Source organism: Hibiscus syriacus, unplaced genomic scaffold (assembly GCF_006381635.1).
Source record: "Hibiscus syriacus cultivar Baekdansim isolate YM2019G1 unplaced genomic scaffold, ASM638163v2 tig00110114_pilon, whole genome shotgun sequence".
Lineage (NCBI taxonomy): Eukaryota > Viridiplantae > Streptophyta > Magnoliopsida > Malvales > Malvaceae > Hibiscus > Hibiscus syriacus.
Window position 1 is genome coordinate 4,203,229 of NW_024062594.1, and position 17,984 is coordinate 4,221,212.

Genomic DNA, 17,984 nt, shown 5'->3' on the forward strand with positions numbered 1-17,984 from the left:
TTAACCAGGAACGACATCAATCTTAATATTAGTTGTCGATCGTTGGTGATTATTAGTTCTCTTGGTTTTTCATATTATGTCATTTGTTTTCCTTTTTCTTGAGTTTTCCCCCTCAATTTTGAATAAAAATCTTTGTCCTTGTGACACGCGTTTTCTCTGCTCTTGTGGCACGTGTTTTTTCTGCTTTTGTGGCACGATTCTTATGGCTTTTGGTACACTTTTCGGATACTTCTGCGGTCGTTTTGGTGCTCGCACACTGACCCTCGTGACATTTTTTTCCTCAATATTTTTATTTTTTCTTTTATTTTATTTAATCGGTAGCAGCACCAATCTTAATATTAGTTGGCGAACATAGGTGATTATTAGTTTTATTTTTTTTCGTACTATGTCCTTTGTTTTCTTTTTTCTTGAGTGTTTCTCCCTCAATTTTAAATAAAAATCTTTGTCCTTGTGACAAACTTTTCTCTTCTCTTGTAGCACATGTTTTCTTTTTTTCTCTTGTGACACGATCCTTATGACTTTTGCTGTGTTTTTTTGCATACTTTTGTGGTTTCGCACAAAGACCCTCATGACATATATTTTTTAATTGATTAATCAGTGGTCACGTACAGTCAGATATCCTCTTTTGTAAAATGTTGTTTGTTGATATAAGTAGAATTGTGTAGAGAAACAGCCTGCCAAATAGTTTGGTTCGCTCACCACTCCTTCATCACTTTGTAAAGTGTCTTATTCGATAGAGACAATAAATCTTTATGAAGATTATTGGATTCTTTTGATGTGATTCATTATCATTTGAGTGCCAAAATTATTTCCTTTTGGATGACATTTTCATCGTACCATATTCATTGGTAATTCCAAGCTCTTGATTTGGAGTAATCAAAAGTGTTGTATCATAGGTATTTCTTTCTCCTTCCCCAATTCAATGGTTCGATGATAGAAAGTTTCTTCTTGTGAAATCGTATACTCAAGTGGATACTTATATTGGGTTCCTACAAACTCTTAGACATCATCATCAATTTCAGATGCACTATGTTTCCTCATTCTCAGGCTCACTAATTTTTTCGTAACAAAATTGTAATCAATGTATCCTAGAAAAGACTTTATGGTTACAAGGTTTTGATACAAAAGTGTCCTATACTCAACTGTGTCTTATTTATTTCTTGCTTCACTCCATCATTTTGAGGCTTTTTTAGTCAGAGATACCTTTGTTAACCTCAAACACATTTTTCATCTCCAAGAGAGATAATCTTGTTTGAAAAATATTTTTCATTCTCTATCATTTTTCAAGCCACTTGATTCACCCAAAACAACCTACAAATCCGAGCCTAAAACATTCGTAGACACCTCTAGATTTAAGGCGATATCGTCCTTTTTACGAGTCTCGATTCAAGCTTCTCTTGATAAAAATGAGTGACATGTGATATACCTCCTTCTATCATCCTCCACCTATAAGGTCTCTAGATTTCTATATCTTTTGAACAATCACAATCTCTTGATTTGATCAAGTCAATTCTATCACTGACAAGGTTTACTGCAAAATGATCATGTCAGCTCACTTTGTTGACCTACAATTAGCAATCAAGACCTCAGGTTTGACATCAACATTAAAGGTTATTATATAAACCCTAAATCCTAAACCGTAAACCCTAAACCAACATAATTTATATTATACCATCAACAATTACTATTTGAATTTAAATTTAAATTAAATAACATTATTGATTACACTAATTTAAATGAGTGCAAAAATATTTATTGATATCTGAATTTTCATATATATAAATAAAATAAATTCTTACATTTAAAAACATATGTATAAAATTTAAAATTTATATTTATTGAAATCAATAATTATAATATTCAAACCTAAATATCATATATCTGAACGTAAAAGAAATAAAAGTAATATTTATTGATATCTGAATTTGTAGCATATATTAACAAAGAATAATAAAGGATCCCTAGTGCAGTTATTGTCGTGTTATGCATGTCGTATATTAATTAAACGAAAGGAAAAAGAATATATGAGGTAGGAATAGTATCTAACCTAATCTAATCCTGAAAAGTTTGAATCAAATAATATATTCCAACAATTTTATTTATTTTTTAAATGTGCAACTATCCTAATCCTGTTGTAAATATGGGGCACCTGATTGGCCAATTTTCCATCACTATTTCTTATTAATAAATTAAACTTGCAAATTGTTGGTGGATTTTGATGGGCAGTGGCAGCCACCGGAACCAAATCACGCGTATCTGGAATGATCTATGCATTTTCATTATTTTATCTCTTATTTTTTTATACATTTTAATTTACGAGTAATTTTGTCAACCGATTACATATGTTAAATATACGAGTAATTAGTTACAAAATTTTTACTGAAATTATATATTGGTTTAATCTTTATTTATTTATCTAATACCACCCAATGAATGCTGGTTGATTTTATTACATGGATTTTTGTATAATCATTATTGGGACATTCATTTTGAAGTTTTAGGGCATTGTTGGTTAATCGGAAGCAATTATGATTCAAATTGCCTCAATGTCGGCTTGGCCAAATAATTAATATACATTCTTTACATAATCTAATTAAATAATTGATATAAGTATACACAATTTAAAAAAATGAAACAATTAATGATATAACTAAGGTGTTGGTATGTTTTATTATTGAAGTAAAAAAAGTCCATAAGTTTAGGATAATTAAATGAGTAAGCAACCAGTTGGCATATTAAATTGTAATATTTGTTTAGCAAATTGAACCAAACAGGTAAATACAGAATCTAACTGACGAAATCCACAACATCATTCAAAGACAAATTTTTATATGTAAATTTTAATGGTTTTGTCCTAACTAGTAGGTGATGTGGTAATTAAGCATGCTCTAAGTAAAAGGCCAAAATAGATACTGTTTAGGGGAATTTTTATATGTAATGGGATGTGTAATAATTCAAGTAAAATTATTTGTTCAATCAGTTATAAAAATTTATTAAATAAAATGGTGAATTTTTGTATCGTCCTTTTAATTTGAATTTTTTTATTCAAATAAAAAATTATTGTTATTATTATTTGAAGTTATTAGTACACGAAATAATCACAACTACAAATAATATATAGTTAAAAATATTAAAATTAAAATTAAAAATTGTAAAATATAATTAAACTGATAGTCATAATATATTCGGAGACAAGTTACACATCGTAATATTTAAATTAACTTAAATCTAAAGATGATTCTTCTAAGAACTTATTGACAAAAATGTTTTTAATATATATATATATATTATAATAAGTAAAAATAGATGGTTGAGATTGACTCCTTATTTATTTCTCGGTGAATATTATTTCATTTCCTACTATTAATCTCAGTAATCTATTTTTATTATCAAACAATCCTAAATCTGTGTAAACTAAAAGAGTTTTATATTGAGAAACATGATACTATCCTCTCTGCATATGTACACAAGTGATAAGTTTTTGAGAATTATGAATTGAATTAGAATAGTTTCTTTGAGTGAATATACAGAGTAATTATAAATAACGTACAAAATTCACAAGATGGTGAGAGGGGAAAAAAGCTAAACCACATAATAGTTTAACGATAGAGCATTTCAACATAACACAGTAACATGAAAGTTATCGCTATTAAGCCAATTAATTAATTAATGGGTTGTAGATGCTCGTTTTGTCCGGGGATTGCATTCGAGTTTTATTTGAGTCTATGTATTAGTTATCTATACATGTTCATATTATTAATTACACGGGTTAATTATTTAGTCATGCGTGCGGATATATATATTATTAAGGGTATAAACAATTATGATTATATACATATAAATAAATATATAGTAAACAATTAAGTTGAATATATATATATATATAACATTAATTTAAAATGCATTAAAAATTTTATTTTATTTTATTTCTCTGTTACAGGCCCAAAAATTACAAGGCTACATGACCCAACGGTGAAGGCCTAGCTGAAACAAGCCAACGTATTGGAAACCAATGGAACTAGGGTTTTGAAAGAGAGTTCCAGTCATCGCCAAATCTCGACCCTCAAATGAAAGATGGGTCTAACGGCCCAGATTTGATTCGATCTAGAGTTTCACACCCAAATGAGAACCCACTAGCGTCGCCAAGAGATATGAACCGTCAGATCTGTTCCCAATCCAATCTTCCAGATCTGCTCAGAGGATTAGAGTTTGGAAAAAGCCCCAAAGCATCTCCCGTAGCTGATTTTCGGCTGTTAGATCTTACTTTAATGATCTAACGACCTAGCTTTGCCCAAGGGCATCATACCGTTTAGATTCACGAGTGCATCACACTCGCGCCTCTCCTGCTGCCCCACGCGCATGTGCCTCAACCGTCTCCACTTGAGAACCTATGTTGCCACCATTACTTTGTTGAATCCTTAGACTATTAAAGTTACAAATTTGTCCTCCGACTATAGTGTGTTGTCTTGTTGAGTCCCCTAAATATTAGAAGTTATAAAATAGTCCCCCGACTATAGGGCACAGCTTTGTTAGGACATTCGACTATTAAAAGTTACAAAATGATCACTCGACTATTCATTTGTTCAAAACTCATCCCTTTTCGTTAAAAAATTGGTGATAGTCCGAGCTGGACTTTAACCTGTTGACTAAGATATGATAAAATCTAGAATCGTTTGAGTTGTATTCTGTGTATCGACTCTTTGTTTACATTATGTCGTTGAGCCATTGCTTGAAACATTATGTTGTCGAGCCAGTGATCGAAAGTAATGGTGGTTCCATTATACATCATTAAAATATGATTTTATCTTATCACAACCAGTAGGTTAAAGTCCAGTTCAGATGATCATTATTTTTTTAACAGAAAATGACAAGTTTAGAACATATGAATAGCAAATTTACTATTTTGTAACTTTTAATAGTCGGAGACTCAACAAAGCAATGCCCTATAGTTGGGGGGCCACTTGTGTACTTTACCCTTAATTAATAGGGTAAACTACCTATTTGGTCACCCATCTATTAATTATTTTCTATTTTGGTCACTCAACTATTTTTTTTTCAAAATCATATTTAACATTATGTTTTGATTTTGTTTTGGTCACTCGTCATTAATTTTTATTACGATGATGTTGATGTTACATTTTTTAATTAATTTTTCAATGTTGATATGACATTATTTTATAGTGCTACATCAACATCACGGTTAAAAAATTATCGTTAGGTGACCAAACGTAACGTTGAGTATGATTTTAAAATAATAATAGGTGGGTGACCAAATAAGTAGTTTACCCTAATTAATATTGATGTTCATTCCTTAATTTTAAGTTCATACAATACATCATTGTGGTCATCAGTTGGAAAATTGGGGGTGGCTCGAAGATTTATTTGGTTAAATCATATATTAATAATCCTAATATTAGTTATTAACAGTTCAACAATATTTATGCTTCTTTTTCTGTATTTAACAAATGAAAAAGTTTTGCTCTAATTAGTTGGATAACTAAGAACACGAGTGGAAGAAGCAAGATTTGGTGCAAAAGATGAACTGTCGTACAATTGGCCCTTGCCCCAACAGCCAACCCATATTTAAAATATTGCCCCAAATTAAACATCATTGGTCTAATTATGACCTTTTTATTTTTTTAAAAATGTTTAGCATGTGCTAATGACGTGATTAGTTGTTAATTATTCACTTTTGTTATATTTGATTTCCAATCAAAAGTCATACTTTTTCATGTAGATCCCTTAAGCATACTCTAGGGGACCACTTTTTTCTTTTCACTTTTGAGCCTATTAATTTAATTTCAAGGTTTTATTTATTTGTTGCGTTTGCACTTTGCATTCCAATAATCTATTTTGTCTTAATTAATTTATTTGTTTGATAAAAATATCTTTGATTTGACATTGGTTAGTTAACTTTATAAAATTATAAAATAATCTCATAATTTGGTCGTTACTCCTTACTGATTAAGCGATTAATTTTATTGACAAACAAATGAAAGTATTTTTCTTATGAATTTGACTTGTTTATATAAAATCCAGTTAATTGTATCGTATGTTTCTAAACTATGATCTCCAATTTAAATTGGTTCTTAAATTTTTGAATATTCAAATTTTATCCTCAAAATACGACTCTCATTTTAAATTAGTCTTTAAACTTTTGAATATTCCTATTTCATCTCCAAAATGACCCTCATTTTAAATTGGTCTACAAACTTTTAAATCTTCCAATTTAATTCTCAAATTTATCCAAATATATAATTAGTTTCAACCATAGTTTAACCTAAATTTTATTTTTTAAAACATATAATAATATAACTTGGCCTATCGATTTTATTAACAAGGGATGTGATTAGTATATATAGGGACGAGCATGTGACCCGAACCTGACGGGTTCCGACGCGATCGGGTCGGGTTTTTTAAAGGTGATGTTTGGGTCGGGTCGGATTCGGGTTTAGGGTTAAAATACTCGATCCGACCCGACCCGAAAAAGAAATATAATTTATCTTATATATTTAGGAATAATCACAATAATACCCATCTATATATTATTTTTTTCAATTAAATCACTATTTTTATTGAATAAAAATAATATTTTTATTATTTCGGGTCGGGTCTGGTTGGGTCGAATTTTATCTCAAAAACCGGGTCGATTTCGGATCGGGTGAAGAGTATATATTTTCGGGTCGGTGAAGGATGTAAAATTTTTAGGTCAGGTCGAGTTAGCCCAAACCCGACCCATGCCCATCTCTTAGTGGGTCACCATAGAATCAAAAAGTACTGGACACCATGGCAACACTGATGAGCTCAACATGCTTCTTCTTCCAATCCTTCAGGTTTCAGATACGATTAATATCATTTTTATTTGACCAAATCAAAATATAATTTCAATTTAAAACCCTTTTTCTTTCTTTTGAATTTCCAGGCATACGATGTTGATTTTTATATCAACGGCCATGACCATTGCTTGGAGCATATTAGCAGCAGTGAGAGGTACTAACACTATTTGATCTTATAATATATAGATGTTTATTGTAAAATTTTTGAAAAGGATAATCATTAAAATTGATTATCCACCAAAAAAAATGTAGTCGGATTCAGTTCTTAACAAGTGGAGGTAGATCAGACGCATGGAAAGGAGACATCAATCCATGGAATCCAGGAGAAATGAAATTCTATTATGATGGTCAAGGCTTCATGTTAGTTGAAATGATCACATGGTGTTGGTATCAAATTCTATGATGTTTTTGGCAATGAATTGCACAAATGGGGCACTTCCAAGCACAGGAAATGTGTACTTTAGCTATAATTAGGGATAGACTTAGATATATTGGAGCAATCGTTATCTGAAATTTTCAAATTATCATATATTTTAGATATTATTTTTTTATATTTTCTATTAATAATCTATTTTCGTTTCCTAAAATTTTATAGATTCTATTTGTATTAGGGGTGTTATCGAAGACTGATATTGCTTGGTTTATATATGTCTAAACTTAATAGTTTTTTAATTGTAGTGTCTATTGAGCGAGGATGCCCATATGTTTATGTAACATATATGTCTAACTTGTTTGTATTTGTTTTATTTATATGTTAAAGATAAAACAAGGGTTGATTGCGAAGGGGAAGTTTGACCTAAAAGGATTTATGCTGCCATAGATTCAAGGGATGAACTTTATAATGTTAAACACTTTTATAAAGCAGCATACATGATCAATTATTTTTAAGAACTCTAAGGTTAGTTATAAGGTGTTGGTATAATAGTTTGACATAATAAAAAAATAATTGTATAAATTATATACTTTTTATCTGCTTCAAATATATAAAATATTTTTTTTTATTAATATGGGTATTTAACATTTTCTTTATCATAATAAACTTTTTAAAATTATTTTTTATAAATTTTAAGATATTGTTATTATTAAAAAAATATCGTATTTATTTAAAATCTCAAAGAAAAAATAAATATCTAAAATACTCTAAAAGAAATATAAAACTAAAAGAATTATTTTTTATTAAGCTAAATTAATTATAAAGTAATATATGCTCGAAGTACTATTAATTATTTGACAATGAACGTTCAATCACTCTTACAATCACTAATGTTCAAACTCATAACCTCTAGAAACAACAAATATTTTTTAAACCATTTAGATAAGTTGATTCATGCACTAATAGTCATTCAAATAAATATTAAAAAATAGTTTTTATACCTTTTTCATAATTTAAGTAACTAGTTACAATTTTTCGCAATATCAACCTTTTCCACATTTCCATTTCAGGACTGAACAGTCAACGGATGACCCCCTATATAAACAAAAATCTACACCTTAAACTGATTGTATAGCAGATCTATTAGGATCACTGCCTTTCCCAGAATCTGTTCAGAAGAAAAATGGCCGCTAATTTCATGACGCAATCATCTCTGCTTCAATCAAATCCTTCACTTTTTGCTAAAACCCTTCAAAACCCATCTCTGTCTCGCCTCTCCAAGCTCTCTCCTTTACCGAGTCTCTTTTTTTCTCTCCATCTTTTTTTGGGTTTTTTTGGTAACAGAGTATAAAAAGAATGATCTTTTTATCTGTTTTATTTTGCTTTGCAGGTTTTTGTTTTTTGCCCAAAAAGAGAACTGGAGCTGTTGGAAAACTATCATCGGGATCGGCAGTATCCGACTCAAAATCTTCAATTTTGGAAGACGATAAAAACAGCAAGAGTCACATTATCGTCATTGACAATTATGATAGTTTCACCTACAATCTTTGCCAGGTTTGATTTCCTATTCAAATTTTTGTAATTTTCTTTTGACCCCGATTTTTTGTTTTCCCTAAGTTGTACTTACTTGATTCTGAGTTGCTATAGCGTACAAATCTTTAGGGAAATATACTTAGATTGGTAGGGAATACTTTTATTTTTTTATCGAATATTGTTAGCGAAGACTGAAGTGTTGATCGTTTAATTGAACTTACAAGTATAATAGGAAGAAAATGTACTGTATGTATATGGTGTAGAAAAGGTTTCTTTTACTATTGATAATTTGTTGTTCTTGGTATATAATTCAAGTCCTTTTCCAAGGGTTTTGCATTTTAAATGAGGTGCTTCAATCATAGCTATACTAAAAATGTTGTAAGTTCATTGTGGCTAATTGTCAACCGAAAGCAAATATGTTTTGTGGGTATCAACATGAAACATGATGTGTTGAAAGTGATTCCTTCTAAATGGTCCTATACTGTGGTGATTCGAATTGGTATCTTTTATGGTGGAGGTCCAGTTTGATGGTCTTGACCGGTGAAAGACAATATTCAATAGCTAGTGTCGTTCATCCCATCTTTTTCTTCCTCATTTTAAGAAGACACTGTTCATTTATTGTCACCTTATGAGTAATAAGAGTTACATTACAGAATTTTAGGAGCTTGAAATGTTGCATATACGATATTTTTGAAAAATTTTGGTTTTCTTTCTCTTAGCTCTTTCTAAGTTGTATCCTTGATTAAGAATGGAATATCCTCAAAGCTTACCGATAATGTTATAGTATATGGGAGAGCTTGGATGTCACTTTGAGGTTTATCGAAATGACGAGTTGACTGTAGAAGAGTTGAAAAGGTAAGAACTAGCTTTTTACTGGTGTAATATATTTTTTAATCCACTCATGTAACATGAGAGTTACTTGGATGGTGAATGATTATTCTCTAAGTTATATTCTCGATATATTCGATCCAATAAATGACACTCTTCTTGTTATGTTTGTAGGAAAAATCCAAGGGGAGTGCTTATCTCCCCTGGTCCAGGTAAGAGTTCACTCTATATTTTAAAACTATAACTAAATGAAACATAAGAATCTGTTATGTTTAAGCATGGTATATTTTTTATTTTGTCCTTAATATAGGAGCACCCCAAGATTCCGGAATATCATTGCAAACAGTTTTGGAACTTGGACCCATTGTACCTTTATTTGGTGTTTGTATGGGTTTGCAGTGCATTGGTGAGGCTTTTGGAGGTGAGTCCTCTAGGTTACCTTTTGTAACTCTTGTTTTTGTTAATGTTTCTATGGATCTAAATATTGTTGCAAAATGCAGGAAAGATAGTCCGTTCTCCCTATGGCGTAATGCACGGAAAAAGTTCTCCCGTGTATTATGATGAGAAGGGGGAAGATGGGTTATTCGCTGGATTATCAAAGTACTAATTGATTCTTCTAATGTGATTCCCAATTTGAAATTCTTGAACTATGCTTCAATTATGTGTTATCTGTAGTCTAGCTATCACCTTATTCATATGTACTTTCATCTTCCTTTATGCTACTATCCTTATGCTTATTGCATTTTCAAGTATTTCCAAATTTTTTTCATTAATTAAACCCCAATTATCAGCAATGCTTACTATTATTTTGCTTTTCCCAGCCCTTTCAATGCTGGAAGATATCATAGTCTTGTGATTGACAAGGACAGTTTTCCCGAGGAAGCACTTGAGGTTACCGCTTGGACAGAAGATGGACTGATTATGGCTGCTCGGCACAAAGTCTATAAGCATATTCAGGTAAAGTTTCGTCCATTTTTACTCAGTAATGTATTAGTTCAATGATTTGTTTGCTATGCTAGAACTGATTTCCTCGGATATGTTACCTATGAATCACAAAGAAAAGTCCTGCTAGTTTGTGCCATCTAAAACCGTGAAAGTTATGTGTTTAATTCTCCTTAAATAAGTCGAAAGAGTTATTTATATAACTCGCTTTTATTCGGCTTTGTCTGTAGTATATGGTTCTTTGCCAAGTTTATACTCTGCCAAATTAATTTTACTTTCATTAACACTTTGTTCTGAAACTTTAGGGCGTACAATTCCATCCGGAGAGCATCATAACTTCCGAAGGCAAAACAATCGTTCGTAATTTCATCAAACTGGTAGAGAGAAAAGAGGCTGCTGAATCCCAGAATTAGAGGTCATGTACTACACAAAATTCCTTCAGACATCAGTATGGGACTGTAAGTTGCCGATGCATCCTTTCTTTGACGATCATGTATTCGCGTAGGACAGTGAATCCTTCGATGGCTCATTTCGGAATACGTATCAGATTATGATACTAGACACAGATACATTAAGAAAAATGAAAAGTTTGGATACGTATAGACGAAACCGAATTTGCCCTTCCCTAATAAAACCCCATTTGAATTCGTTTTCAATGTTAGCAAATGCAGAAAAGGGAAGTGAAATGTAGGTTTCCATCAACTTTGCACATGATTTTATGTGGGTTGCTTTTGGATAACTATGAAACTCATAATATTTTCTATTTCCTTTTCCTCTGAGTTTGCAATTCCAGTTCAGAATCGGACATAGAAATTATTATTATTATTTGTGAAAGCCAAAGCCTTTGTTGTTTTCTTTGTGGATGAATATGCAATACAGCCTTTCATTCAATTGAAGAGTCAATATATACAGTTTTCTTATAAAAGCAAAAGCTAAATATAAGTTATTCAAAAGACAATGTTGTATTTTTCTTTTTCCAAAATAAACACTCTTAAGTATAAATTATATCAATGACTCTACTTGCTGAATTTTAAATTTTTTAAATGTTTGAATAAATTTCTCTCTCATTATTGAAGTTTAAAAATTATATTATTAACATTATTGATTTATAACGAAATGGTCACTTCGTTGTCAGTCCTCGATAAATAAATAATGTGACACGTTAACAAAAGTACATTATGTTCTTAACTTTATTGAATTATAATGAAATAATCATTTCATTGTTAGTATTTATTAAATCATTTTTTATTAGTTTGAGGTTGTTACAAAAGAGTATTTATTCATATTTTTTTAATCAATTAATAATAAATACATACATATTACAGATGAAACTGTTAGAATTCAAAACTTTTAAGGAAAATAACATTATCTTTACGTATTGAATAGACAATGTTGTACTATTTGAATTTGACCCAAGTTGTAAATAATTATAGTGCTGGTACGATTAACCTTATGTATAGATGAAAAATAATAGAAGAAAAGGAAGTTGAGGAAACTAAAGAAAATAAATGAAGTATCTATCTTCGGTTTGGATTGCTAAAACTAATTAAAGGAATAAATTATAATATTTCTTATTTATAATTAAAATATAATAATAAATATGAAAATCACAAATATTTCTTATTTATAATTAAAATATAATATTTTCGGCAGAAAAAAAAACATTTTAGGTAGTACTCTACCAGAAATGTTAAAAAATATTAACATTTCCGATAACACATTTTCTTAGCCTTATATTAGGTTGTCTTTCCTTAGACATCTCAGAATCCAACATACCTTGTGTTTGCCTTAATTAAATCTTTTAACTCCCATTACTAAATATCTCTTTTTTATTAGGTTTTACCTCATTAATTGAAATTAGAAACTAGAATTTTAAAATTTATTGAGTAGCTTTAATAATAAAAGTAAAATATCATTTTTTAAATATATATATATATATATATATATATATATATATATATATATCAATTAGTTGAGAAAAATTTTGAACAATATTATCTTATAAATTCATATATTGATACAAGATTTTATGTTAAGGGGACGACCTTATAAAATTTTAAGGTAGGATAAACTTATAAAACTTTAAGAGACGAAAACAAATTATCAATAAAAATATAAAGAAAAAATTTTAAATATAAATTTTTTTAAAAATTTAAGGGTTTGATGACCCCCAACCGCTCCCCTCGATATATCCCTACGTATAATCACCTCATATATATTTTTTAAAAGAAGTGAAGTTTTATTGACAGTACATAGTCCTTTTTAGAAACGTTAAGTTGTTTCTTTAACTATATTATTGTAATATTTTACTTTTTAATGTTGTAACTTGTGTCTCAAAAATCAGTGTTTATACTTGAACGAAAATATGAGATCAAAACAAAAGAACTGAACTCCCAACTGCCCAAATTGCTGCCTTCTGAGACTTGTACCCCTCAAAGAGTGCCTTTTTCAACTTTCAAACTTTGAAATCCTACAATAAATTATATTCACGGACTTGGATTTTCCCATCCCCAGAAATAGAATCACATTTCTTCACCCAAAAACGTTGAAGGTCCAAACCTGCGGCCAAGGCTCCCCCAACCCCACTTGTCCAATCTAAAGTCACCTTGTCCAACTACCTTTTTGACATTATGTCTCAATTTCACAAAATTGAATTTCATATATATTCATTCATACACACATACACATATGACATAACCCAAAACTTTTTCCATTGAAAATGCATCAATGTTTGATTTTGCAGATGAAAATATATATCAGAAATTAAAAGTTCTTATTCAATCCATGAAGGTGTTTAAGAGGTACATAAATCATCGTCAAATTCAACACCAATGATAAAAATGGAACTATACATACACATTCCCACATCGACTAAACATATATTAAATAAGAAACAGCTGTCACTGTTGAGATAAATATTCATTGCTTCTCCTCTCTATACACAAAACTGACCCCCAAACTGAGTGGAAAAGGAGAGGAAAATAATGCCCCAAATGTAATCAAATAATGGTCTGTTTTATTCATTTTAGATGGTATCGGCCTCGGACCGGCTAGATCGGCTTTGATGGTGTCGTTTCCCGTGGTGACGCCTGCCTCCTCCGAATGTGACTGGATCGAACTTTTTGAGTCTTTCAACTTCTTTGGGATTGATCACACACTCCGTCGGTGGAACTTTGTATCTGGTTTGATCATAGCAGTAGGCGTATGTCATGTGCTTCCTCCTAAAGCTATCCATCTTGCTTCTCTGTGATGGGGTGATGGTAGCAGAAAGTTCCAAACTTTGAGAGGTGGTGTCACACTTCTTGGACGAGAATTCGATGGGATCCACGGCACAACCGTGGAGGATCAGGTCGGAGAATTCGGCAACGTAAGGAGCGTATTTGTAATTGACTCTATATTTGCCACCATTAGTAGCCCAATCAGATCCATCCCATATTGTAGCATACAAGGACATTGGCTTAGAAGGAAAGTCTCCGCCCATTGCAGCTGTTCTTTTGAACTCTCTAATGGGGATATTGTCAACATAAAATCTGCAAATAAAGCAATAACCACAATCAAAAAACACAGAAACAGAAACTTGGGACAACATTAAACTCATCACCAAAGTTTTTTTTTTTGCTTATGCTTACATGATTTGAGAATCAGTCCAGAGGATACTGTATTGATGGAAATCATCAGCAGGGTCGAACCAAAGATTGTATCTTTCTTCTCTGCCAACACTGGTGCTTCCATTGCCGTAAATATTTGTCTGAATCCTCCAATCTTTGCCTCTGATGTTACCCAAGAACTCGAAATCTATTTCGTCATGGTTCTTCTCGAATATATCACCATTTGACATCTGCAGTCAAAAATATTAATGAGGAGAATCTTATATTAAAAGGTAAAATTATCTGGTTTCTGTTCTTATTCAATTTGTTTATGGTGACTATATGGATGTTGATCAGATTCCTAAACAAAAATCTAAAAAAATGAACTTAAAAAAATCTTAAAGCAATGGATTATTATCAATACTTTCGAATAAATAAATGGGAGTTAACAGAAGTAACCATATGATTGAGCTTCAAACAACCTTATAATACAATTAATTACGAGGTAAAAAGGTTTAATCTTGAACAAAGATGAACTCACATAGAAAGCAACCACAACACCAGCTGTATAATCGGCGGGCAACTTTATTGAAGCACTGAAGTAACCATGCAAGTAAAGGTCTTGAGACACAAATCCAGACCCTGTTTTACACCATAAACAAAGAAATGAAATCTTCTTTCATTTCAATAAAACAAGGAAAAAGAAACCCAGAAATATATAAATCAGAGACCGGCAGGGAAAAAAAAAAGCAAACAAACCTGTTCTCTCATTCAAAGACAAATGAACAGCTTTACCGTCTCTATGGAGAACTAGATTATCATCCCCAAACAACTGACTATACCCTTCATCAAATGAAAGAATTGGGAGCCTTTTTCCAAACCCAGAAACAAAAACAGAAAGCAAACTCAAAACCAACAACAAATAACCCATAGAAGTTTGTATTTTTGTTATTTTTTTTGGATATATGGTTGTATTTTTGTTGTTCTATTACCCTGAGTTTATATAAGAGAAAGAGAAGTGTACGAAGGAAGAAGATGAAGAGATTAAAAAAATTGTGGAGAAAGAAAGAAGAAAGGAATAATCTCTCTACAGCTACGGTAGAGACGATAGAGAGAACCGGAAAAGGGCTTATTGAAATGAGAAGAAAGCGCAGGTCATTGGCGAGTGAGAAGGGGGTAGTATTATTGAGCCGTTCATATGCAGACAGGCTTTTAATTTATTTATTTTCTCCAAATTATTTTATTATATTATTCCCTCCTCCTCTTTTAATTCTTTTTTTCAATTTTCTTTCATCATCATGTTTCTTCCCTAATTCCATCATTTTCTATCATATTCTACACCTATTTCATTTTAAATTATTATTTTCTTGGAAATATGTTATAATATTCATGGGTTTTTTTCTTTGGTAAAGTGCATAGAGGTTATTGAATTATGCATGAATAATCATTTTCATCATTAAATTTTTAAAATTTATAAAATAAGCATTAAATTTATTAAGATTACAAAATTATCATTAAATATAATTTAATATATAAAAATAGTATTATTTTATCTTTTTTGTTTTTCCTATAATATAATATGTAAACCTAATGCAACTAAAATGATTTTATATTAACATCAATTGATTAAAAGAAAAAATAAATAAATTTGTTGCTATTTCTCTCTCTTTCTTATTCTATTTTCTTTCATTTAAAATCTCTTTCCAAGACCCACCTATCACATTAGCAGAGACTAATTTTATATTCAATGGTGTATAAAATTTTTCCACTTGCATACTTTGATAAGGAAGATGAAAACGATGATTGATTCCACTGTTTTATTTGAATTTCAACTGATTAGCAAGAGAAAATATTTATTTGTATGGTTTAAAATAATTAAAGAAAAGAAAAGATTTTTAATATATATTATAGATAAATTTCATGGTTGAATTCAATGAAGAAAATACATAAAATCAAATTAAAAAAATCATAGTTAATTTTACTTGCTTTTTTCCTTTTAAAATAAGCTTTTTCATAATATGTTTATTCTTCTAAATGGAGTATTAATTAATTAATGAAGTCTACATGTTAAGTAACTATTTTTAATATTTTTATTTAAAAATTATATAAAAATTATCTTTAATTTATGTTTATTAAGAAGTATTTGGATTAAAGATGTGGAATCTGATTCAATGTGTTTTTAATTTTTTATTTAATTAAAGTATTAGTGATGATAAACTTCTTAAATACAATTATTTGGCCACTTTATCCCTTCCTTAAGGCTTCTAAATAAAACTTATTCGATAAGCTTGAAAAAAAAGTTGAAAATTTGAAGTCTTGAAGGAGGGATAAAGTTAGGAATGGGCACGGGACCGGAAGTCGACTGGTTTCGATTCGGGTCGGGTTTTTTTAAAAAATCGGGTTCGGGTCGATTTTTTAAAGATGATATTCGAGTCATGTCAGGTTCAGGTTTATGGTGAAAATATTCGACCCAACCCTAAAATAATATAATTTTATCTTATATATTTAAGAATAATTATAATAATATCCCTCTATATATTATTTTTTCAATAAAATCACTGTTTTTATTGAAATAAAAAAAATATTTTTATTATTTCGGATCGGGTCGAGATCAAATCGGGTAGAATGTATATATTTTTTCGTGTTAGATTGAGTCAGATTGACCGAAACCCGACTTAAACCTGACCCATGCCCATAATGCCCAAAATAAATAATAATAATACCAGAGAAAGTGTGTAAATCATTAGGGCTAAAATAATGATTATCAAGACTTTTTTTTTGGATAATTGATTATTAAGGCTTTTGGGGGGCAAAAAGAGGTTCTCCTTTTAGTATTTAAATAAATATTTATATATTAACAGATAAATAAATGAAACGGGCCTCCATGCCGCTTGATAAACCGCCCCGTTTCACATGATCCCAAAACTACCCTTCCGACGGCCCACGTATTTACTACTTTGCCCTAAACAATTGACATTTCGTTGGATTAGGGCGGCGGCACAGCGACGCGTATTCCCGATCAAATCCAACGGTTGAAAAATTGTTTTCGGCAATGTAAGAAAAGAAACAAAAGCGAATGCATTTAGTGTACAGCTGGCAATGGATTGTTTTCTTAACTAACTCCCCCACCATTCCACTAATCTAAGTGTGACACCCGTCAAATAAATTTCTTATCTCAATAAATAAATAAATAAAAATACGTAATAAAGAGAAATAAGAGTCGATTCTACAGAGACTTAGAAAATTATAAATTTCTGTTTGATTTATTTATGTCAGGCGTGAAACAGTAAAAATGTAGGGAATTTTGGTAAAAAGATATTAAAATAGTAAAAACGAGTAAATAAATTAAATTAATTAAATTTAAAATAAGATGATGAAAATTGTGAATAAATATGGTAAAAATCGCCTCAAGCTTCGCTTTGACTCAATTTTCTTATGATCATCGAATAAGATTTTCTCTTCGGGATTCACGTCGGTTACTTTGTCTACAAGGGCTATCCCGGTGACTCTATCTTGTATACCGAATACCCAAGGCAATCTTTGATTCCGGCTTCGACAATTGATTCTAACGACATCAATTGTGGTATATCAATTACCGTTTAAGTTCGTGGCGTCCGACTCGGATTGTTGCTTCTATAATCGTCAATTCCGATCTCAATTCTCTCTTGGAGAAACTATCTCGCCAAGTGTGTTCCCAGGAAGCCGAATTGATTTCTATAAACCGAATCTTCCTCCCACACATTTAATCGCAACAACCTCTTGACCAAAGTCAATCTTTGATTTTGAAAACTGTTTTGATTTTGAAAAATAAGCGCAGAGATTGAGAGAGATATTCCGAAGATATTAAGGGACCATTTCAATTCTCCTGTTGGAATTGAATCATCA

General features: G+C 30.7%; 2 protein-coding genes and 1 long non-coding RNA gene across 3 annotated transcripts; 2 read left to right on the top strand and 1 right to left on the bottom strand.

Annotated features, from left to right (window-relative positions):
* Window positions 1-6,749: 6,749 nt before the first annotated feature.
* Window positions 6,750-7,208, top strand: LOC120215377. Its single transcript, XR_005524937.1, has 3 exons — window positions 6,750-6,833; window positions 6,923-6,990; window positions 7,089-7,208. It is a non-coding gene; the product is annotated as an uncharacterized LOC120215377 (long non-coding RNA).
* A 1,125-nt stretch (window positions 7,209-8,333) lies between these two features.
* LOC120215376 (anthranilate synthase beta subunit 2, chloroplastic-like) lies at window positions 8,334-11,284 on the top strand. The gene is made up of 8 exons (XM_039213095.1): window positions 8,334-8,507; window positions 8,600-8,763; window positions 9,527-9,597; window positions 9,745-9,782; window positions 9,881-9,991; window positions 10,071-10,170; window positions 10,392-10,527; window positions 10,818-11,284. Exons 1-8 carry the CDS (start codon window positions 8,393-8,395, stop codon window positions 10,923-10,925), a joined length of 843 nt encoding a protein of 280 aa, XP_039069026.1. The 5' UTR covers window positions 8,334-8,392; the 3' UTR covers window positions 10,926-11,284.
* A 2,093-nt stretch (window positions 11,285-13,377) lies between these two features.
* LOC120215375 (probable xyloglucan endotransglucosylase/hydrolase protein 28) lies at window positions 13,378-15,046 on the bottom strand. The gene is made up of 4 exons (XM_039213094.1): window positions 14,859-15,046; window positions 14,641-14,741; window positions 14,142-14,350; window positions 13,378-14,042 (listed from the first exon to the last, which is right to left on the bottom strand). Exons 1-4 carry the CDS (start codon window positions 15,028-15,030, stop codon window positions 13,538-13,540), a joined length of 987 nt encoding a protein of 328 aa, XP_039069025.1. The 5' UTR covers window positions 15,031-15,046; the 3' UTR covers window positions 13,378-13,537.
* Between the last annotated feature and the right edge of the window lie 2,938 nt (window positions 15,047-17,984).

Excerpts from the sequence above, each read along its gene's own strand:
- LOC120215375 (XM_039213094.1), bottom strand. The coding sequence starts at position 15,030 with ATGGGTTATTTGTTGTTGGTTTTGAGTTTGCTTTCTGTTTTTGTTTCT. Across the intron at positions 14,742-14,858 it reads GTCTTTGAATGAGAGAACAG|GGTCTGGATTTGTGTCTCAA; the intron begins GTTTGTTTGCTT and ends GGTGTAAAACAG. Across the intron at positions 14,043-14,141 it reads TGGACTGATTCTCAAATCAT|ATTTTATGTTGACAATATCC; the intron begins GTAAGCATAAGC and ends CTTTATTTGCAG.
- LOC120215376 (XM_039213095.1), top strand. The coding sequence starts at position 8,393 with ATGGCCGCTAATTTCATGACGCAATCATCTCTGCTTCAATCAAATCCT. Across the intron at positions 8,508-8,599 it reads CAAGCTCTCTCCTTTACCGA|GTTTTTGTTTTTTGCCCAAA; the intron begins GTCTCTTTTTTT and ends TTTGCTTTGCAG. Across the intron at positions 9,992-10,070 it reads CATTGGTGAGGCTTTTGGAG|GAAAGATAGTCCGTTCTCCC; the intron begins GTGAGTCCTCTA and ends TGCAAAATGCAG.